Source organism: Pongo pygmaeus, chromosome 1, assembly GCF_028885625.2.
Source record: "Pongo pygmaeus isolate AG05252 chromosome 1, NHGRI_mPonPyg2-v2.0_pri, whole genome shotgun sequence".
NCBI lineage: Eukaryota > Metazoa > Chordata > Mammalia > Primates > Hominidae > Pongo > Pongo pygmaeus.
The window spans coordinates 162,854,196-162,878,697 of record NC_072373.2 but is presented as its reverse complement, the minus strand read 5'-3'; the positions used below and the strand labels follow the sequence as shown (position 1 = coordinate 162,878,697).

Genomic DNA, 24,502 nt, shown 5'->3' with positions numbered 1-24,502 from the left:
AATCCCAGCACTTTGGGAGGCTGAAACAGGTGGATCACCTAAGGCCAGGAATTCCAGACCAGTCTGGTCAACATGCCAAAACCCCCGCTCTATCAAAAATACAAAAATTATCTGGGCATGGTAGTGCACACCTGTAGTCCCAGCTACTTGAGAGGCTGAAGGATGAGAACTGCTTGAACCCAGGAGGCAGAGGTTGCAGTGAGCCAAGATCATGCCACTGCACTCTAGCCTGGGCAACAGAGCAAGACCCTGTCTCAAAAAACAAAACAGCCAGGCGTGTGGCTCATGCCTGTAATCCCAGCACTTTGGGAGGTCGAGGTGGTGGATCATCTGAGGTCAGGAGTTTGAGACCAGCCTTGCCAACATAGTGAAACCCCATCTCTATTAAAAATACAAAAAATTAGCCGGGCGCAGTGGCGGGCGCCTGTAATTCTAGCTACTCAGGAGGTTGAGTCAGGAGAATCACTTGAACCCGGGAGGCCGAGGTTGCAGTAAGCCGAGATCGCGCCACTGCACTCCAGCCTGGGCGACAGAGTGAGACTCGTCTCAAAAACAAACAAAAAACACGAAATTATGAATTTTCAGGGTAAGTACACAAACCAATTGTCTTATCTCTAAACAAAGATATGTGTTTAGTTCACACCAATCATAAAGGCCTAAACATGTCATCATGTAATGGGAAAAATACAAAACCCACCCACTTTCAGTCCATTTCTTTCCAAAAGAACCCCAGCAGTCGGAGCACTCTGACAATGTCTAAACACATGCTTATCTTAGTACTCTCAGAGTGCAGCTGCCATATGAAGCAACATTTCTTTGTGGGTTACGTGTAAAACAAAGAATTCAATATGCAAAGTTCACAAAATAAAACAAAAATTTACTTGGACGTTATGCATTGGCTAATAGAACATTTTACTCCCAATCCAACAAAATTTTAGGCAAATGTCAAGAACCAAGTTAACCAAGACCACTTTAAGCAGAATCTTCATTCTAGGTATATAAAAACTATTTCTTTAAATTAGAGATCTTTTTGGTCCTAAAATCTAGAACTGAATCAGCTACAACTGCAAACAAGGTGATTAGTGCAAAGTAATATAACTGTCCAAAGATAAGCTACTTCCCACTTTCCCTACTCAGTAATACATAAAAATCCTTAATATTAGCCCGTCACTTTCCATGCTTCTACCCAGTAACACCTAAAGCAACTATTTAAGGAATAAAGCTACACAAGGTCAGAGTAATTGAGCACCTAGTATGAACCAATTATCTAAACAGATTTCTAAAAGTCCATAATGAATCAGAACTCAGATACAAAGTTACCACCAGGTATCTTTTATATATACTTTCTTGCATATACAAGTCTCAAGAAGAGTAATGTCATACAAGGGCACTAGGAATTGCCACATACTCCCAAATGGGCAGCAAAAGGAACAAACATTACTGATTTAAAACAGTATATACATACTAACTAAAAAAAAAATTTGGTAAATCATTTTCTAACTTGTGTGGGTAATTTTTTCCCTTCCATTTAGAAGTGAACAATTGGCTACCAGTTGAGTACAGAAGTAATCAATAGCACAAAAGCTAAATTCTGTCCAAATGGGAATTCCAAGTTCAAAAAAAAAAAAAAGATGCAGTCTCCAGGAGCCATTAATTTCTGCCCCAACTCAACCTATGGAGTTTATTTACCTATATGAAGTGTTCATAATTCTCATCTCATAGAAAAACCTCTTTGCACAACGCAAAGGACTTACACAAAGGGATCTGAAAAAGTCACTAAATGTGAAATACTAAACTATAATCATGGTACTTTTGTAACAGATTATACACCCCTTAACAGCTTTCAGAATATATTTTATGTTGCAGGCTACGTATCTAAAAAATAACATGTTTTACTAACAAGTTTTATCTTGCCCTTACTTTGATTATATAGAGGTGTCAAGTTTGCTTTAAAATTACTTCTAATTTCACAGCTTCCTGTTGGGTAGACCACTTAATTTGTACCTAGAACTAAACTCTTATTTTTGAGACAGTGTGTGTCACCCAGACTGGAGTGCAGTGCTATGTTCTTGGCTCACCGCAACCTCCACCTCCCGGGTTCAAGTGATTCTTGGGTGTGGTGGTGTACACCTGTAATCCCAGCTACTCAGGGGGCTGAGGCAGAATTGCTTGAACCCGGGGGGTAGAGGCTGCAGTGACCTGAGATCATGCCACTGCACTCCAGCCTGGGTGACAGAGACAGACTGTTTCAAAATGACAAATTCTTGTAACCTCAGAGTGATAGTTCCGGGGTCAGCAAACATTTCTGTGAAAGGCGGTATCTTATGCTGGGCTGCCTACTTTTTTTGTGGGGTTTTTTTTTTTAATCCTATACAAGCCTAAAAACCATTCTTAACTCAGGGATGCATACACACACACACACAAAACAGGTCACAGGCTGAACTTTGCTGACCCCTGGCTTACATACAGCATCTTATTTAAATGGCACTCATTTCCAATGTTCATATTTTCATCTGTGGCCAAAATCTTGATAGCTTTAGCAATTTATATTTTAACCATTTCCTAAACTTAAGCTTCTATGTTTAGATTACAACCTTGTTTTCTCTATATCCTTGAAATTACCGACTTCCTCAGCCTGAAAGATTTACTTCAATCACTTCACATAACCTCCAAATTTGAACTTAAAAGTCAAGGAAGATGAAGAGGTAATCCCAGGGCACAGCTTAGGCCAAGTAACCCAAATTTGTGGGAAGCTGCCACTTACTATTAACTCAACCTGACAATTACCTTGCAAATGATACTGATAAATCATTTAATTACTATGGTCCAGTTCAAATATGTATCATTTTACTGCCTTGTTACCAGTTATGCCATACAAAGCACAGTAAATAATGAAGTTTCTGGGCTTTTCTTAGTTAACCTGAAGATCTGGCTTGTACATGTTGACTTGCTAAAACTTATTTACGTATTTGTCTCAGTATAATCCAAAACGTCTGCGTTATAATCTATTTTCTAAGTGTTTACTTTAGAAAGTAGAATTGCATGCACCTGAGATCCCTGGAATTTGCTATACCATTGGACTAGATGTCCACTAATATACCTGAACAATCTTACCTTTAAAGTCGACATCAGTTAGGTTCTAGCAACTTCCTATTTCTCATTCCTTTGAACCTTTTAACACCTGTTGTTTCCTTCCACATGATGGTACTTTCCTAAAGACATGTTAGGTTGGTACAAAAGTAACTGCACCAACCTAGTATTTTCGAAATCCAATACACATTTAGGCTTTGTATGCAACTCCCTATTCTATTTCAGTGCAACCATCTCTGACAACTAGAAAAATAACAAAATTAGAATGAATACTTAATATCCTCCTTTTAAACCCATACCAAAAACAAGCCCCAAATATATTTACAACCCTGGAAATGATGTGTCCTACTTTTATTTAAAAAATAAGAGTAAAGGAACTAACTAGATGTATATGGTGCCACTTTTTAAAATTCTTGCTTAACTCCATAGGTCTCAAAATAGCTAACAAAGAAACCATGTCTCTAATCATTTCAATACAAGCTGTAAAAATGCCTTAAAAATGTCAGCTCTGGCATTACTTCCATTTAAACGCATCTAGATAAAAGTTCACTGAAACATCAGCTGCCACCATTACTTTAGGAATCTGTATCTGTTTAGGGATTTTTCCCCTAGACTATTATAGCCAGTTTGTCAATCAAAAGTAGCATTCAGTATGCTTAACTTTCATTAGCAAAAAAGTGATCTGCTAAGAAGTGACAATTAGATTAAATCCAAGAAGTCCCTTGGATTTTGTATTTTACAAGAATTCAACTTTCCCAATTAAGTCATTAGTCATTAAGATAAGTACCCTTCCCAAATGTGATTCAACAGCCTGGTTTTTAGCAAATAAAAACCCCATATAAAATTCAATTTAAAAATTATAAACACACAGGGGTGTGCACACAGGTCAGAAACCAGGAAACACATGACAATAAACATGATCCTATTTGATTGTTTTTATGACTTTTAAGAAGTGAGCATGAAAATAAATCTTTATTTTCAGTTATTACCCACCAATAAGAGAAAGTTAGGTTCACAGTTTTAGCTCTTGACACAAAGTGAACTAGGAGGCAAATTTATATCCATCAGATACAACTAATGCACCAACTTTTTAAGTTCAGGCTATCTTGAAAGCTTGCAACATACCAGATATTGCTATGTTGTCTCTCACGACAGCAATGGATGACACTGAGAAGAAGCTGTGTTTTGAGTAGCAGGTGTTTTCTATAGTATGTTGCTGGAAATCAAGAGGTTTATAAAACATGGTACATGTTTGGAAATGAGTTAGATACTTGAAAAGTCTAAACACACTGATTTAGGAGTGCGTATGTTGCTGTCTCAATCAACAATAGGTCAATAGTTCATACGGACTAAATTAATCTCTGGGTAGCACGTATGTGTGTAAATATAAAATTATATTAGACATTAGCACCAGTGCAGAACATGCTCAGCATCATAAGATCCAAAACACCAGCACAAGTTTATCCATCATTAAAAACAATTACCTCCTTCCTAAAATGTCAGAATAGTAGGTAACTGAGATTAATTAATCTTATCCAAAAAGTAACTCTTATAACATAAAGTTTCTCTTTTAGAAGTGTATGTGAGAACCAATTAGCTAAATAGAAATGTTTAAGATTGAAGATGTCCAATATTTTTAAAACTGGACATTACCATATACAGGTAGAACATTTCTAAAAATGACATGACAAACAATTCTTAAAATTTTTTTAAAAAATTCCTTCACTGTTTATCAATAAATGTGGCAGAATAAAAGACAATCCTAGAAAACTTTTTTTATTCATCATTCTATGTGTGTTTTAATAAGTGGTGATGCTCCCATTATAGGAATCCATTATTAACCTAATTTTCTAATGGAGGAAGAGAGAAGAGATAATTACCACTTTCGGTGGAATACTCAACTTACAACCAAATAATAGCAATCTAGGAAATTCAGAAACAGTAAAGGTTTTTGGTTTATATTTCATGTATAGTGCTGCTGTTCCAACCTTACAAAGTAAAGCTGTCTGCTTCCCAAATTCCAAAAATTAAAATACTCCCCCGCCTCACCCTACCAACCAGTGCCCTTTGGTTTTTGTTTTAGAACAAGGAAGGGTTAAATGGTTCCTGATTATGGATGTACCATTTTGATTTTGGGACCTTTCACACACAGAAATCATACCAAATGGCCAGACACTTATTTTACAGAACAGTTTAAATATTACACATTGGCCAAATCAACTTATTCCACCTACCCTGGTGGAGGGGGAGAAAAAACCCATACCTATAAAACTATTTCACTTGACAGGATGTGCCTACCAACAATAAGTAGTTTAAACAACTTTCACCAATTAAGATGTCTAGTTTAGATTTTAAAATGGGAAACTCAAGCATTTAAAAAGTAAATATAGCTGAAAATGTAAATCAGTTATAATTTGAACCTAATGAGCCATGCAAGGAGCAAGGGTTAATAAACCAAATGTGCTTTGAATTTGTTCAAGTACTGATATTTCTGTATATAAAGATTTAGCATATATATATAACAGCTATCATGAGAAGTGAAAAAAGATTTTTCCCCAAAAATGAAAATATTAAAACTAAGTTAAAATACATATAGTTAGTATTCCACACAGCATAAAATTTGACAAATCAAAGTTTAACATGTCCCAGTTGACCATGTGTGAATATGCAAAGCAGGTATTAAAACCAGTATGTCCAATATTTAAAACCAGTTTGTAATTGGGGGAACTTCTAAATCCTTAATTAAAAAACACAAATGAAGTGAAAGCTTTAAACTGGTACACACTGTTCACACCTATATTTCAAGTTTGGAAATGCATATTTGCAAGCAGCAATACAAAAGTATTCATGAAGAATGCATAATCTCTGAAAATTATGAAAACATCCCTGCTACCAATACATTTCTAAATACAAAACTGACTACCGTATTTGTTACTTCTGTGTAGCGAGAGAAGTTCATTTTTAAAACAGATAAAATTCAGTCTTTAGGTGTGAATGGTATGAATGACAGTCTTTTTTTTTTTTTTAATTTCTTAGTCGTTTGGAATCCTTAAGCATGCAAAAGCTTTGAACAGAAGGGTTCACAAAGGAACCAGGGTTGTCTTATGGCATCCAGTTAAGCCAGAGCTGGGAATGCCTCTGGGTCATCCACATCAGGAGCAGAAGCACTTGACTGAAAAAGAAGAACCAAAATTAACCACAGTTCTCAGTTCTTCAAAATTACATTTGTTAGCTAGTGTCTACATTAAGACAGAACTCTAAAAAAATCTTACTGTTGGCCAGGCACGGTGGCTCACACCTGTAATCCCAGCGCTTTGGGAGGCCAAGGCAGGTGGATCACCTGAGGTCAGGAGTTTGAGACCAGCCTGGCCAACATGGTGAAACCCTGTCTCTACTAAAAATATAAACAATTAGCTGGGTGTGGTGGCAGGCACCTGTGATCCCAGCTACTCAGGAGGCTGAGGCAGGAGAATCGCTTGAACCTGGGAGGTGAGGGTTGCAGTGGGCCGAGACTGTGCCACTGCACTCCAGCCTGGGCAACAGAGTGAGACTCCATCTCAAAAAAAAAAAAAAAAATTCCTACTGTTAAAATTCTAGGTAAAATGTATCAAGACAGAATTATGGATCAGAAAAAAACTACATATATTTGCAATGAGCCCTGTCCTAAATTTCTACCAAGGCCTATTTTCATTCCAGAGTAATAATATGGGTTGTTTTCTTTTTCTCTTTTTTTTGGAGACAGTCTTACTCTGTGAGACAGGGTTTCACAATGTTGGCCAGGCTGGTCTCAAATTTCCAACCTCAGGTGATCTGTTCACCCAGACCTCCCAAAGTACTGGGATTACAGGCATGAGCCAGTGCGCCCAGCCCAGTTGTTTTACTTTTTCCAATAAACCATACAAGTAGATTCACAAGCAATTATGTATTTGCATTCGCATTGTTCAGTATTCTTATACTTTTTCCACTTGCGAAATAAGAATGGCACCAATGTGAAAGCATGCTAAGAAACTAATATTTAAGTAGCAATAATCATCAAGGTTAAAAGTCTGAAAAAAGGAATCCAAACTGCTCTTTATAGCCTAAAGTATAAATAACAGAACTAAACAAGAAAGTATGGGAAAAGCCCATCAACACAACCATCACCTTAAAAAAAAAGGTTGGTCTTAGAGGGAGGAACAAAGTATCATTACACTGGCAATGGTAAGTTACCCTTATAATCATCAAAAACAGACTCAATCAAGCAGGTGGGTCCCCAAATTTGTGTGTAAGGTGTTGAGAATTTAGGAGGACATTATGGTTGTTTCCAAGCATCAGATCTGAGTTCATATCTATCAATTACTTGGGAATTCATCAAAATATTTCTCTAAGAACTTGTTTTGTGCCACATACTGTTCAAGGCATTGGAGAGATTATAGCAAGTAAGCCAAAAATGAATACCAGCTCTCACAGAAGAGTCTAGTAAAAGAAAAAAGTGTCAACAATCACGAGTGTCATAAGAGGAATTATACTAGGAACACAATGGTTATTAAGTGGAGACCTAAAAAGCAGTTAGGAATTATCAAAGTGAACAGATTGGTTTTCAGGTAAGCCTTAGCAAAGGCCAAGAGTTAACCTGATTCACTATACCAGAATTTTCTCATCTGGAAAATGAGAATGTCATTACAGTAACAAGAATTAAATGACATTAAGTACATAAAATGCCTAGCCCAGGACCATGACCGGCACCTAGAAAGAACTCAAAAGGGTGGTAACTTAACACTACTAACAGCACTACACAAAAAGGCATTTAAGTGCTTTAAACAAAAATATAACCTAACATGCAGTTTCTTAAAGACACTGCTACTACTTCTACTTATGTTCCCAAAAGTGACTTCTACGTCTGACCCAGCCAGTGACTTATAAGAGGTCCTTAAACTATGTAAAAGGAAAAGAAATTACCTTGTCGGTCCTGCTGCCACGGTTTGGGCGCCCACCACGCCCACGTCCACCTCGTCCTCCCCTGCCGCCACGTCCTGGGCGGCCAAGGTCTCCAAAATTGATCTCCAGCTGAGACGTTATATCATTTGCTGGCTTCCGGAAATGATGGTCCATAACCGAATCTTCAGCATGAGCCTAAAAATATAAGTGAAGATGATTGGGTTATTAGTAGAAAAGTAATGTTGCAAAATTTCTAAATAATGAGCTTTCTTCTAAAAAAAAAAAAACCAAAAATCCAAACTGTACTTTCTGTGAACAAATGTCTCAATGCCTCCACAGGTAACAAGCTAGGGCTCAGCTATAGTGATCCTGGAGGAAGAATTTCCTTTACTTTTCTCTATCTCAAAATTGCAGGTAATATCAGCAGTCCTCAACTAAAGACATGTATGTTATCACAATCAACCCAAATGGCTGAAGCCCATCCTAGACCTACTGAATCACAATCTTTAGCAGTGAAATCTGGACAAGTACATTTTAAATATGCCCTTCAGATCAGGACTCCAATGTGAATCCTTGATGAAGACCTCTGGAGAGATGACATATAAGGTTACTACTAGCACTAACACTGAAGTTAAAAAGAACACTCAAAAAGAAAACCTCTGTTCTACACTCTTCCAACTACAACTAGGGTAAAGACCTTACTACATATAAACTTCTCAGAAGCATTTTCTGTCAATACACAACCATTATGTTTTTCTACACAAATTGGAGAGCTACAAATTCAAGTGAAACACTACACACTTTACATAAGAAGGGAATCTTGTAAAGCTATGCACAAATAAAACCACACCTTAAATGTGTCACAGGAACCGTTTTTTTTTTTTTTTTTTTTTTTTTTTTTGAGACAGGGTCTCACTGTCACCCAGGCTGGAGTGCAGTGGCACAATCTGGGTTCACTGCAACCTCCACCTCCCAGGCTCAAGCGATCCTCCCACTTCAACCTCCCAAGTAGCTGGGACTATAGGCACATGCCATGACACCTGGCTAATTTTTTTGTATTTTTTATAGACAGGTTTTCGCAGTGTTGCTCAGGCTGGTCTCAAATTCCTAGGCTCAAGCGATCCACTGGCCTTGGCCTTCCAAAGTGCTGAGACTACAGGCATGAGCCACCATGCCCAGCTAGAAACTTCTTAAAAACGAAGTCATGTTTGTGAAATCCAGATCCTCTTTTCTATTTGTGTTTAAGATGCATGACCCAGTCTGGGGGAAAAAAGCAAAAAGCCAGACAATTCTATACTGCTCCATGCCTGATGTCTTCTTGTACGCTTGGGATGGGTTTTAATCTTCTAGCTGAAAACTGTGCTTATAGGACTTGAAAGTACAGCTTTCTTTTCCTAAATACATGTAAGAAATCTTCTTTTCTAAACAGATAAAGAACATTTTGTTCTTTCATTAGAACTTGTACTATTACAATTCCATTAGACTCAAGTTAAAATATTACAGCTGTTAATAACTAGCCTTTAAAGTACAAATAAATTTTTGTGTTTTTATCCATGTTTTCACCCCTTACATCAACTCATACTAGTATTAAATGTCACTCTTTTGTACCACACCAACACACTGTAAGGCAACAGAATGTTCTAATACAAATTTTAAAGGAGGCTAGAAACATAAAAACAAATTCACAAAAACACCAGCAAATTAGAATCAATTATATATACTAATTGTGTGATTTTTAAATGTTTGCTATTTCAAACCAATGCTTTCAATTTATTGCAAACCGCAGATCGAAAATATTCAGAAAAAAATAAAACCAACCAACCATATAACAATAAAAAGTAGGCCAGGTGTGGTGGCTGACACTTGTAATCCCAGCACTCTGGGAGGCATAGGCAGAAGGGCCGCTTGAGTCCAGGAGTTGGCACAGGTGTGTAGTTCCAGCTACTCAGGAGGCTGAGCTAGAAAGATCGCTTGAGCACAGGGAGGTTGAGGCTGCAGTAAGCTGTGACCATGCTACTGCATTCCGGCCTACATGACAGAGCAAGACCTTGTCTCAAAATAAAGTGTATGAGGGAGTGCTCACTTTGGCAGCATATATACTAAAAGTGCAACAATACAAAGATTATTAGCATGATCCCCACAAGGATGACACGCAAAACTGTAAATTGTTCTATATTTTAAATTAAAAAACAGAAACAATAAAAAATAAAGTATAGGGAAAACGTGTTTACGCTATATGCAGATACTATGCCATTTTATATAATGGACATGGGCATCTGAAAATTTTAGTATCTCTGGGTCCTGGAACGAATCCCCTGCAGATACCAAGAAACTGTACTGGGATAAAGTCAGGGCAGGGGGTGGGGGGGGATCCTTTTCTTTTTTTCTTTTTTTTGAGACAGTCTTGCTCTGTCAACTAGGTTGGAATGCAGTGATGCAATCTTGGCTCACTGCAGCCTCTGCCTCCTGGGCTCAAGTGATCCTCTCCTGCCTCAGCCTCCCAGGTAACTGAGACCACAGGTGCGTGCAACCGCATCCAGATAATTTTTATATTTTTTGTAGAAAAAGGGTTTTGCCATGTTGCCCAGGCTGGTCTCAAACTTTCAACTCAACAATCTGCCCACCTCAGCCTCCCGAAGTGCTGGGATTACAGGTGTAAGCCACTGTGTCCAACCTTTTTTCTAGAGCACTCAGAGAATGAGGGGCAGAAAACAGAAATTCTGAGCTCTATCAATAACACGGTAACACAGTTCTCCATTTGTAAATAGTTCTTCCTTCCCCTTAACTCACATTTGTCATATGAAGACATGTGAAAGTTAAAGAGTTTTTTTTTTTTTGAGACAGTCTTGCTCTGTCGCCCAGGCTGGAGTGCAGTGGTGTGATCTCAGCTCACTGCAACCTCTGCCTCTTGTGTTCAAGTGATTCCCCTGCCTCAGCCTCCTGAGTAGCTGGGATTACAGGCATGCACCACCACACCAGGCTAATTTTGTATCTTTAGTAGAGACGGGGTTTCTCCATGTTGGTCAGACTGGTCTTGAACTCCCGACCTCAGGTGATCCGCCCGCCTCAGTCTCCCAAAAGTGCTGGGATTACAGGCGTGAGCCACTGCGCCTGGCCGAAACCACGTGTTCTGATGCAGTTTTTTTTCTACAGGACTTAGAAAAGACAATGTCCTCATTTACTACTCATATGGAGTAAATGTTAAAAATCATCTCTAAACCTAAAAATAACTTTTAATCTTTTTAACCTCCATTTTATTTTAAAATGTTTCCAAGTTTGTCTTATAGCCATTTTGCAGTTTAAAAAATTATGCTTATCGGCTGGGCATGGTGGCACACGCCTATAATCCCAGCACTTTGGGAGGCTGAGGCAGGCTGATCACTGAGGCCAGGAGTTTGAGACCAGCCTGGCCAACATGATGAAACCTCATCTCTACTAAAAATACAAACATTATCTGGGCGTGGTGGCGAGTGTCCGTAATCCCAGCTACTGAGGAGGTTGAGACACAAGAACTGTTTGAATCCGGGAGGTGGAGGTTGCGGTAAGCAGAGATGGTGCCACTGCATTCCAGCCTGGGCGACAGAGCCAGACTCTGTCTCAAAAAAAATAAAAATAACTAATACCTTATTGAAAGGGTTTGCCCTCACAATATTTTAATTTAACTTTACCTTAGGATGATAAAACTCACAGTCTGGATTTCTGGCACAGCCCAATTTATGATATGAATAAATCAAACACAAATGTCAAAAGGTTAAAGGAAGCTGATAGAGAAAATGAATTCAGGAGAAGAAATAATATAGTTAGGGCTTGTATGAGTTTTTAAAGCCAAACAGGAAGCGGCACTGAAACATTCCTCTAAGAACACACCCCAAAGCTTGAACGGAAGCTACCAAATCAAAAGCCATCAATGTGACTTTCTCCAATACAGCTGACCCTTGAACAACGTGTCTTTGAACATTCTGCCTCTGTCAGTCTTGAGACAAGCAAGCCCAACCCCTTTTCTTCCTATCTAAAATAAAGACCTTTGTGATGATCCAGTTCCACTTAATGAACAGTAAATATATTTTCTCAGCATTTTATTTAGCTTACTTTACTGTAAAAACACAGTATATAATACGCAACATACAAAATGCGTTAACTGGTTATGTTATCACTAAGACTTTCAGTCAACAGGTTATTAGTAGTTAAGTTTTGGGAGAGTCAAAGGTTACATGTGCATTGATCTGCGGGGTCAGTGCCCTTAGCACCCTCATGTTGTTCAACAAGTCAACTGTATTTTCACTAGTTTCCATATTTCTTAAGTAAAACCCACATATACTTTGGTTTTTAAAGCCATCATTCCCTAGACAAAATGCATATTACCATTTACTGAGTGTCCTGGCCATTATATATGGTATAGGCAGACAGTTTCAAAAGTTGAATTCTAAATGAAGTCACTTACATTTTAGGTTAAACCATATGCAAATGTCAAGATTTCAACCTAACACCGTAATACCACAGCCCTTTAATGATCCCCAGTTTGGCAAGATTTCAAAAATACAACCACAACTTTGAAAAGAACTATCATATTTCTGAACACCAATAACTACAAGATACTCCACTGACAGCTTTTCAGGAAAAAGCAACTCTACCACATAAAACATAATTACGAATTGATCAAAGGACTAAATTTCTTAGAATATGTGGTAATACAGTTTATTTTCCTTATAAAGCAAATTATCTGCCCCAAATGATCCTATGTAAAGCTTTTTTTTAGACAAATAACCCATGTGAAATTTTAAAACAAAAATTACAAATACAATTCAAGTCACAGCTGAACATTTTCAAACACGACAAAACTTAGTTTTACCTCTTCACTCTTTGATTTATGAAGAACAAATCCCTTCTTCCACTGCCCATCAGCACCTTCATTTGGTTTTCGGATATTAAATTCTACTTTTGCCCGATCCTTATTTTGAATAGCCTTCCACTCATCCAAAGTCATCTCTTTTGGACCCTCCTCTTTTACCTCTTCAACTTCATTCTCCCTGTGAAAAGGTTTTCAAGTTTTATAGCTGGTAGAGAGCTGATATTACATAAAAGTACTTCAAATTTATGATTTTAATTAAGAAAGTTAACCTTGTAATCTTTTAGAGAAAGATTATCCAAGGATGAGGGTATCCTAGTTTCCTATGTAACTAAGCAACTTGGTAGAGACCAGGAATTCAGTGTTTGCTGATTAGAGACAAGTAAGGAATATGGAATTCATACTTATGAACTCTTAAATGATCATTTATCAGTAATACAATCTAGAACTGGCTTTACCAATACTAAAATATACATTTCTTAAAAACACTACCTTGTTTAAAAACTACCCTCTTATGTAAAATCTTCAGCCTATTTTCTCCTAAACCACATTTTTAATTTCCATAATTCCCACAATATGTAACTTTTAATAACATACAAGAAGGTAATCCTCTAGGATGTCTATCAGCAACCAGCGTTCAAATTTTGGAATATAAAAGAACTGTTCCTCTATGCTTTGTTTCAGCAACTAGCACTTAGAGCAAATCAAAACAATAGCCGTGTTTCTACAAATCCTAAAATCCTTATACTCCAATTTTCAAACCAACCTGTATATGGAAAGGAGGCCATGGATTCACTACTAATAGAACTACCCACAAACACACACTGGTTTCATTATTTAATACTAAACCATTTATTTCCAAATATAATTCTCAGGTCATAACTATAGAATATGATCCTTTCCTCTTTTTACAGAAACAAAGCACAGGCCTAAGGATCCATTATTTTAGTATAATCTCAATTTGCAATTGTCACCAAACAAGTCATTTGCTATTTGGGGAGCCCTGCTTCTTTCCAAAGATAGCAGGTGATTCAGTTAGCCTTAGAGCTCAAATATCTCCCTGGTTGCTGCCCTTTACTGTTTGACAAATGCTATCTTAAAAGTTCCTCCAGTTACATCTATGCTGCAAAAAAAAAAAAAAAACTTCCTAGAGCAAGTTTATATTGAATTGACAGGATCTTGGGATCTTGGGTACTGAGTCCACCTAGTCATTTTACAGATGAGAAATCTAAGAATATAAAAAAAGTCCTGGTTACCCATATGTTATAACACAGCCAGGAATAGAAATTAGCATACCTTTTATCATATCATGGAGGCATAACACCTACCTTTCAGGAATTACTGCAAGGATTAAATAAAAACCAAACAGAAGCTCTGGAAGCTATATATAAGTTAGTTAATCAAAGTCAGCCAATGTTGTGTTTCTTAAATTTATACTTCCATATGCTATGCCCAGATTCTCCCCTAGTCTGGAGTAAGATTAGAGACAATTCTAATGTGATGGATAATTATTTTCTTTAAACCAAACACCCTCAATTTCACTCCCGGGCACTGAGCTAAGGATTTGCTACCAATAGCCTATCAATACATTAGTACCTTTTGGTAGACAGTTATAATCTTTGCAGATCACTCTGAGTGATTGAACATGGGCTCTATTAAACAGTTGTGGTTGGACACGGTGGCTCACACCTGTAATCCCAGCATTTTGGGAGGTCAAGGCGGGAGGATCACTTGAGGCCAGGAGTTCAAGACCAGCCTGGCCAACATGGTGTAATCACGTCTCTACTGAAAATACAAAAATTAGCTGGGTATGGTGGAGCATGCCTGTAGTCCCAGTGCTCGGGAGGCTGAGGCAAGAGAATCGCTTGAAATTCAGAATGGCCAAAATTGCGCCACTGCACTCTAGCATGTGAGGCAGGAGACTGTGTCTCAAAGAAACAAACAAAAAAAAGTTGTGTTGACCACTATGAGAAACTTAACATTGCATAGGGTTCATTTGTTAAGGCACCAATCACAATTTCATTGTTTAACATGCAAAATTATGATTACATTATAGTTTTGCATAAATTTTTATTACCAAGTTCAAAACATCACCCAATACCATGTATTTTTATCTACTCCCTCCAATAGCATATCGTTTTTCCTTATCCCAACAAATCCACGGATTATGATATTCCCATCATTAACAGTGCTCACCACAAGAGCAAATTCTTCCTGAAGAAAAGAAAAAGTTTAAGGCGCGGCAGCTCACGCCTGTAATCCCAGCACTTTGGGAGGCCAAGGAGGGCGGATCACCTGAGGTTGGAGTTCGAGATCAGCCTGACCAACATGGAGAAACCACATCTCTACTAAAAATACAAAATTAGCCGGGCGTGGTGGCACATGCCTGTAAACCCAGCTACTCAGGAGCTGAGGCAGGAGAATTGCTTGAACCCTGGAGGCAGAGGTTGCAGTGAGCCAAGATCATGCCATTGCACTCCAGCATGGGCAACAAGTGCAAAACTCCATCTCAAAAAAAAAAAGAAAAAAGAAAAAGTTTAGAAAACATCTGCCCCTCCCACCCCTCAACTAACTTGAATATGCTTCCGGTTAGGAATCACTGTCCTAAATAACCTGTAATCCAAGACTTTAAACCACAATACTTTAACAAATAACTGGCAAAGTAAACATGATTTTAGGTCAGGCACGGTGCTCATGCCCGTAATCCCAGCACTTTGGAAGGCCAAGGCGGATGCATCACCTGAGGTCAGGAGTTTGAGACCAGCCTGGCCAACATGGTGAAATCCTGTCTCTACTAAAAATACAAAAAATTAGCTGGGCATGGTGAGACATGCCTGTAATCCCAGTTACTCAGGAGGCTGAGGCAGGAGAATCGTTTGAACCCAGGGGGCGGAGGTTGCAGTGAGCCGAGATAGCGCCACTGTACTTCAGCCTGGGCAACAGAGCGAGAATGTCTCAAAAAAACCAAAACAAAACAAAACAAAAAACCATGTAATTTTAAAAGCTAGTGAAGGGCCGGGTGTGGTGGCTCACGCCTGTAATCCCAGCACTTTGGGAGGCCAAGGAGGGTGGATCACCGAGGTCAGGAGTTCGAGACCAGCCTGGCCAGCTGGTCTAAAAAATATAAAAGATTAGCCAGACATGGTGGCGGGTGCCTGTAATCCCAGCTACTCCGGAGGCTGAGGCAGAAGAATCGCGTGAACCCGGGAGGCGGAGGTTGCAGTGAGCCGATAGCGCCACTACACTCCAGCCTAAGCAACAAGAGCGAACTCCATCTCACCAAAAAAAAAAAAAAAAAAAAAAAAAAAAAAAGTTAGTGAAGGGCTGGGCAGGGTGGCTCACTCCTGTAATCCCAGCACTCTGGTAGGCCAAGGTGGGTGGCTTGCCTGAGCTCAGGAGTTGAAGACCAGCCTGGGCAAAATGGTGAAACCCTGTCTCTACTAAAAATACAAAAATTAGCCAGACCTGGTGACAGGCACCTATAGTCCCAGCTACTTAGGAGGCTGACATGGAAGGATCATTTAAGCCCAAGAGGCAGAGGGTGCAGTGAGCCAAGATCACTCCACTGCACTCCAGCCTGGGCAACAGAATGAAATCTTGTCTCAAAAAAAGAAAAAAAAAAAAAATGAAAGTGAATAACATACTCTGATCTTTGCTCTCTTCATACATTTAAAAACAGGCCAGTAATGCTATGTTCCGAATTCTACATTGGAAATAACTTCAAGATAGAATTAATCTTAAAATGGCCACATTTTCTAGTTTTAACTATCTCAAAGTAAAATTTGTACAGTTGTGACAATGGTAAAATGACTAATCAAACAGAAATAACCACATTAAAATATTCTATTTTTCAAAGCATTAAAGTCAAATATATACACATAAAGCACTCTTTTAAGGGCTGGGTGCAGTGGCTCATGCCTGTAATCCCAGCACTTTGGGAGGCCAAGGCAGGAGGAACACTTGAGTCCAGGAATTCGAGACCTGCCTAGGCAATATGGTGAGACTCTGTCTCTATTAAAAAAAAAAGCAAAAAAAAAGCATTCTTTTAAATACTCTTTGAGGGATGAGGGTACAGTAAGTCTCCCTTGTCAAAAACAAAAAGCCATCAAATAACAGCATTAAATCTATGGGTTATCTTATTGGTAAAACTCCAGTGCTTTCAATTCTGGGTCATTACTATTACAGGCAAAACCACTTACTTATTTTCAGTGTCTGCCACTGGATGATGTTCTTCACCTTCAGGTGTTTCCTCAGTCACATTTGATTGATCCAAGTCACTGTAATTATAAGATATTTGTTTCTGAATGTATTTGGGGGACTCTCTAAGGAAAGAAAGAAAAAGAAAGGCATCTAGGTCCATTTACATGTAGCTGAAAAGTTCTTCACACAAAAATACCATAAGCCCTCACATTCTCTAACTCCTTTCTTACTAAATGTACTCCCCAGAAGACGTCCAAAAGTAAACAATATAAACTAGTTAGTTCATATACTTCATACTTAAAAAGTAACAGAACAAGGCAGTTAATTATAAAATGAAGCTTTACTAGCTTATCAAATTTTGTAATGACAACAAAGTCAAAAGCTAGAATAGGAACCATTAAGGACACTAAGATAATCAGAATACCCAAATAACCTTATTGTGGGGTTTCAGGAAAAGCTACAAATACATATGGGGGAAAAAAATGAGTAACAAATATATCGAAGTATTAAAAAACCGGTCATTCAATATACTATAACCCAAACCCATCCCATAAGACATTATCTTGTAATATAGTAACTCTCAGAGGAGAGCATTCTTATCTCAGAGACAAGTAAAATTTGACAGAGGTATGGATTAACCTCTAGAGTTAGGTACAGAATTTTTTAGAAAATCAGAATACCAACGTTAATTCGTCTTTGACAGTTCCCCAGTTGTGAGATCCGCTACCTCCACGTTTGTCCTCGTGCTTCAGGCCACTGTAATGTGAAAAAGAACTAACAAAACTGAGTTAACATAACACTCTTTAGTTCTAGAAATTCAAAGTTTGTTTATTAAATAGATTAAAATATTAAAGTAAAATAAAAACCAGTAAGACTTACGATCTATCACTTCCACTATGCCTATCAAATTCACGTTTGCCACGAGAATCAAATCCATCTCCTCGGCCCATTCCACGTCCACGGCCCCCTCGACCTCTTCCAAGACCACCACGACCTCGAATAGGTCGGTCAATAATCGGTCTATAATATAAACAAATAAATTATACTTCCATGGTTTCCAGAAGAAATGAGGAAAATGCGTCCAAAAGATCAAAAATATAGAACATGTTTACTGGCTCAAAAACCAATAGTTAAACACATACACTTCAGAAAATTCAAGATAGTCTATTTCTAAACACAAAGGAAACCAGAACAAGACAGCCTCCCAGAACAAGAAAACTATTTTAGCACTCTAAAGCATTACTACCAATGCATATACTTTTCCACTGCTATTCATTGCACATATAATCCAATCCATCACTATTTACCAATACACTTAAAAATTAAACACATCTAACTTGCATAAGTAATTTATTTTGCTATAAACAATAAACCAACAGTATTTTCCTTTTAACTCTGTATCTGGAGACAGCAAGAAAAAGAAATTGGTTATCAATTCAACAAAGTGTTTCCATTACAAGAGACCTAAGTTTGAACCGTTACCCAAAGATCTAAAGCTTAACAATGCACACATACAGATGTTTCTGTGAAAAACTAATAGAAACAATTAGCCAGACTGCTACCTGGCAATTATGCCCAATTTATAGCTTAACATTAAAATGTGACTCCATAAAGTAACAAAATACGAAGACTTTTTTGGTTTACACCTGTAATCCCAATATCGCAGGAGGATAGCTTGAGCACAGGAGCTCAAGACCAACCAATGCAATATATATAGTGAGACCTCAGCTCTACAAAAAAATTAGCAGAGTGTGATGGCGTGACCTTGTAGTCCGAGCTACTCAAGAGGAGACTGAGATGAGAGGATCACTTGAGCCCAAGAAGCAGAGGCTGTAGTGAGCTAAGCTTGCACCACCGCACTCCAGCCTACACGTTAGACCAAGACCCTGGCTCAAAAACAAAAAACAACTTACCTATCAACTGAAAATTCGCCTCCTTCACCCTTTTCTTCAAGTGGCTTTTCGAATCTTCGTTCACGAGGTGGTCGCCTTTCTGGTCTTCTATCAATTATTTTCCCTTCACCCTGAAGTTGTTGATCAGGTCTTCTTCCAACTCGTCTTATTCCTAAAACGATAAGATAACCTGCATAAGCAAACTATTTTTGCAATCCAAAAAGTTTAGGCCTGGACTGTCAAAAGCTGCTTCTCTTCCAATCCACTACCATTTCCTGCTGGAAAAAAGCAAACACTGGGCAACTCTAATGTGTAACAAAGTACCTTAGGAAAACCGCCATTTAAAGACAATAAACCTTCCAATCCATACCACCGACTAAATACATAAATAAATAAAATAAAAATAATAAACTTGTTTTAAACTTCTATTTAGTTTGCCAAGTTCTCCCCCTCAAAAACATTTTCTATAACTGATTTGGAAATCATTTGGGCAACCATTATTCCCGTCACTTTCCAAGATATCAGTCTCTTAATAAAAAGTTTTAAATTTAAAAAATTTTAGGCAAGCAATACATTTTGGCTTTTAAAATACCAAAGAAAATACCAGCAGCCATTCATAAATAACCAAGCAAATCACACTCACTAGATATGGCCCCTCACAAAAGTGAGGGCCACACTATGTTATTCTATCTAATCTGAAAAAAAAAATGCAATTGAGACTCATAATTCTATGAAATTACAAATCTGAAAGGAAAATATGGCATTTAGGATTATCAGAGAACATCATTTCAGTTTAAAACAGCCATTTAACCAGAAAAAGTGTCATCTTTTGGTCTTCTTAGCTACAGGCACACAAAAAGGGCCATCTTCCCCTATTAAAGTTTAAAAATTTATAGCATATAAGTGTATATATGTTTGTACACACTCCCACATCCCTAAGTACTTCCAAGTTAGAAAACAGTTACTTATTATGCATGGAGAGAGTCCTCTAAAAAATTTGCCCTAATAACTATCTTCATTTTCAAAGAATCTTTAAAAACCAAATACACACACGTAAGACCCCTTTTAAGCAATACGTAAGAAATAAGAAATTGTGACACTAAGTGATAGCTGAAGCATTTACTAATTTCCCCCTTTACTACTTTTTTCCTGTAATGTCTGAAACCCCACAAAGGCAACCAATTTAAATTATTGGTGCCCATAAGGATCAATAGATTGATGGTTAAATTAATGACTTTAAGATTGTTGGTATGCTCTAATTCCCAATTTCTGACAAAGTCATAAACCAGCTGAGGAATTGGTTTTATAAGATTTTAAGCTGCTTCACTTTGGTTCTTTCTAAGAAAGTAGAACATCAGGACACACCCAGTTGTTCTACTGCCTGTAACGGGAGCCAAATAGTAACTATCAATCTCTTCAATAGAATTTTGAAGTTCATTCCCTGCAAATACTCAAGATAGACTACAAATGTTAGACCTTACACGAAGGTATTTAAATAAATGTCATCAGTAATAAAGTGTACTGGGGCGGAGTTATGGAGCCAGTCCTTGCAATAATATCCAAGCCAAACACACCCAAGTGAACAATAGTTGGCGTCCCCACCCAATATCAATATTAAGTTTACAGAATCTTAAAAACGTATTAAACTCACCTAATGAAAAAGACTGACATTTAAAAATGCAAGCTTCTTTTGATATACTTATCTATAACTTGCAAGCTCACTAACTGCACTAGTTTCAAGGCATTCATTCTTTTTTAGAAAATCCCTGGTCTACACTCTCAATTACATTCTGCTGTCAATTCTCAAGTTTTTCAAATGGGCAAGAGAATCTACAAAGTTAATTCATAAAACATAAACATTAAATATCTGTCTAAATTATGTCAAGCATTATGGCACAATGTGTTATCAAAATCACAGAACACAATCAGGTTAACCTTCCTACTACATGCAGCGACTTTGTTTACAGATTTATTCCCAGTAAACAGGACAGTAGAATCTCAAAACGGGTATTGTCCATTCAACACTTTTCCTGTATTTTACATGCTTGTATTTTATGCAACTTAATAGGAGTGTTCTGAAATACTGACCTAAGGAAAATGCTGATTGCTAACATGGAATAATTTTCCCATGGAAAGACTTATTGAATGGTGAACTTAAGTCTTGGTTCTAACTTCATGAAATCATTCCCCACATTTGTAACTAAAAACACTACTTTTCAGCTAAGAGCTTATTTCATAGATGGGCTTCATGATCAAAATAACTCAGGCATTTAAACCATGCTTCATGTTTTGAACATTCAAAATGAGTGAACACATCTACCTGGTACACATTATTCGTCAGATTCAACTTTCTCGTGTACTTTCTTAAGCTTAAACATAGTTTAAATAATTACACAAGTCAGCGTTACTTAACACACGAATTAAATGATTTATTTAATTGTGCTAGATTGCCATAAAGCTTAACTGGCTGAAGAGATACTTGGCCTAAGTGATGTACATGCTTTCTAATACTCTAACTGTATTTTTCCTCAACCTATAATTTTACCACAAGAATTATTTTCTTTTATTCACCACCTAGGACCGAGGTTCTTCATTCCAAGCCTCACAAAAGTCCTCAAAAAAAAAAAAAAAAACCCTCCTAAAACAAATCCTACCACGAGAAAATTGTTCTGATTTTTAAAATTAGTTGACTGTTACAGAATTCAACTAAAGCTAACGAGAAACAACTCCTTTCAGAGAAGCACGTGGCAGGAAGGGATAATTTCAACTTTCAACACATAAATGCAGCTTTAAAGATTCAGACCTTAGGTCCGACACCTGCTTGCTATTGATCATGCACGTTCTTATCTCCAAACTACTTGCTCCTTTTCTTTTTCATCCGTAACAAACTGGTAATGCGAATGCAAAAATCAAGACAATCCTGTGAAACTCACACTGCCCTGGAAGCAACTATTAACCGCCAGTGAAACTCTGACCATGCTTCACGCACATGTGGGGGAAAAAAAGCTGCAAACTCTAAAGAGCTCTGCTGCGACTAACGCTGTGACAGCCTCTGCACTCACTTCACCCACGAGGCCCAGACCCCACCACGTGAAAGATTCAGTTTGGGGAGTCGAGAGAGAGGATCGTGACTCGAGGACGTTCCTCGGGATGTCCTGCAATCACCAGTCTTCATTCATAATTCCCGCTCCTGCTTCATCAAGTGTGGCCAAACTCCTCCATTTCCCAACGGCTCAACTCACCCCAGCAAGTTATGAGAAAGTCCTAACAGTTGAGAGGTGGAGAAGAAACAATAAAGGACATGCGGCACCCCAACCTGCAGCTTACTCCACACGTCTGATGGCCTGGAACGACCCCCTGCTTTTCAGCGGGGATACTCCGCGCCGTCGTGGGACAAGACGGCAGGACAGGAACCTGAAAACAACAGCACCTCAAAGGAGCAGCTCTGCGCAGTAAGCAGCGGTGGACCTCAAGCTCCTCCGTAACTACGGAAAGCTTCGGTGAGCGGCCGGCTTCCCCGCACCTCAGTCCATGCGCTCGCCCGCCAAGGAATCCGGCGGGAAGGCAATAGCCTCCCAGGACCTCGAGCGCGCTCGAGGAGCAGCTCATCTCCGACCACGCTCCTCTGCTCACAACCTGAGACGGGAAGGGGGTGGCTCCGAGAACCTCGCCGGCGGTGGCTTGAACTTGGGGCTACCACGCTCCTGGCACCTTCGCAGGACCTGGCTTTTGTCGCGTGAAGAAACGTGAGGAAACAGGCGGCAAAGTCTCCCGCGGACCCTCGAAGCTCCAGAAACAAGTGGCAGCCGGCAGCCCCCTCGCTCCTTCCCTCCATCCCAGTCTCCCCCACATTCTGCCCCTGCTTTACCTTCTTTCTTAAGCGCCACGGGCGGCTGCGTCTCCTCTTTCTTGTCAACCACGCCAACGCTGGGGGGCAGCGGGTTCTTGCGGTCTTTCTGGGACTCCTTGCGCAGCTGTTTGCCTGCCGCGTTGGAGTTGGTCTGGGCCGCGGCCTGAGCTGCGCTCTTGGCCCCAGGGCCCCCAACGCCGCCCCCGCCGGCTTCTTTTTTCTTGTTCTCCGCTGCCTTCAGCACCTCGAAGGGGTCCGATTCGTCGTCAAATAACTGGTCGAATCGGTTGGTGACCACGCAGCCGAAGCCTTCCTGTAAGTGCCCAGGCATGATGGTGGCTCGGCGGCGCGTTCCTCCACGGATTGCAGCGGGCCGCGCCGAGCCAAGAGCGCCTGCTTCAGCTCTTCCCACAAGATGGCCGGGCCGAGAGAGGGGGGCCGTCTTCTCTTCCGGCGCCAGGCACACATCCGGGAGCGGCCAGCGCCGCAAGGCACTGTGGGGTATGTAGGCCAGAGTTATTTCTCCTGAGGCGACTCTCTGCGTCGGGACTACAATTCCCAGGACGCACCGCGCGACAACTCTTCGCGCGCGCCTGAGAGGCGGGACCCCACGAAGGGAGTGAAGCGTGCGAGCTGAAGGAAGGGAAGCGTGGTGGTGGGCGGAGTCCTGCCACCTGCTCTGGCCACCCTTAATCTCTCTAGGTTTTCAGCTACCCTGAAACCAAAAAAACGTGACGGCGTAACTGACTCGCGAAAGTGCTCTTTGGTTTCACTCACGCCCCCTCGGGCTCAGGGCTAACTTTCCCCACCGCTCCAGGAGGGTCAAGGTGACTCCCAGACCTTACATCTGAGGCGCACAAACTTCCGGGGGAGGGGGGTGTTGCTGAGGCGCCGCGCCGGCCGCGGGTAGGCTGGACCCTGCCTGTGCCAAGTCCGAGCTGCTCAGTTGCTGGAGTGGCCCTCCGTCAGCCTCCCCGGTGAATCGAGGCTCTTCTGTCTCATGTGAGGGGGAATACGTTTCCTCTCGCGGGGACATGAACTAGGGTAGCAGAACTAACCAAAAAGACAAGTGAAACTATCACATGGGAGCGTGGCGCGTCTTTCCCGGGCTTCTCATCGTGTGGCGGCCGGTGTCGTAGGAGTGGTTAACTCCTGACTGTGCAGCGCTAGACGCGCGGCAAGCCTCCAGGAAGCACTGTTTATAGAAACCCTGTTACAATCTTTCCAATTAATTGTCCGTTCGTGTCCGGCAAGTCAGGGCTTAGGTGGCTGTGTTGTTAGTCACATGCGCTCCATACATACCATTTTAGAACATTTCCAGTGCATGTGTGCTGGGAGTTGCGGTGAGGGGAGGGAAATATTGAAGTCAATACTTAATAATGACAAAGCATTGATACTAGTTGAGAATATTAAAATTCATTAAAAGAATACAATTTGAATGCGTATTTAAGCACATTTGGTAGCACCGTGTTTAAATATATCATAATTTTTAAGTCCTTTTCCATTAACACAAAATAGCAAATGCATCGCTTATTTGGCAGGAGCTATGAATAACCTTGAACTCAACATTTTGTTAGGTAGTTTGCCTTTTTTCACAAATTGCTGAAACCACTTCAGAGATGAAATGATTTACCAAATTCACACCTCTGTAAGTGCTAGTGACAGGCATTAGCCCAGTATTCTACCTCCACTAGGAGACTGGACGTC

At 39.7% G+C, this 24,502-nt stretch overlaps 1 protein-coding gene and 1 non-coding gene across 9 annotated transcripts; one reads left to right on the top strand and one right to left on the bottom strand.

Annotated features, from left to right (window-relative positions):
* Positions 1-4,043: 4,043 nt before the first annotated feature.
* On the bottom strand, positions 4,044-23,969 carry SERBP1 (SERPINE1 mRNA binding protein 1). Of its 8 annotated transcripts, none has more exons than XR_010124296.1 (8): positions 22,814-23,248; positions 18,967-19,117; positions 17,933-18,073; positions 17,738-17,827; positions 17,053-17,175; positions 12,857-13,034; positions 6,891-8,202; positions 4,044-6,455 (listed from the first exon to the last, which is right to left on the bottom strand). XR_010124296.1 is itself a non-coding variant. In XM_054483456.2 (8 exons), exons 1-8 carry the CDS (start codon positions 23,124-23,126, stop codon positions 6,206-6,208), a joined length of 1,164 nt encoding a protein of 387 aa, XP_054339431.1. In that variant the 5' UTR covers positions 23,127-23,969; the 3' UTR covers positions 4,044-6,205. The 8 variants fall into 8 exon arrangements, 4 of the variants coding, with proteins under 4 accessions (XP_054339431.1, XP_054339420.1, XP_054339409.1 ...); XR_010124297.1 differs by having other exon boundaries at positions 4,044-6,430; positions 6,909-8,202; XR_010124299.1 differs by having other exon boundaries at positions 17,738-17,809.
* On the top strand, positions 10,083-10,187 carry LOC129023320 (U6 spliceosomal RNA). Its single transcript, XR_008496765.1, has one exon. It is a non-coding gene; the product is annotated as a U6 spliceosomal RNA (small nuclear RNA).
* Positions 23,970-24,502: the final 533 nt, after the last annotated feature.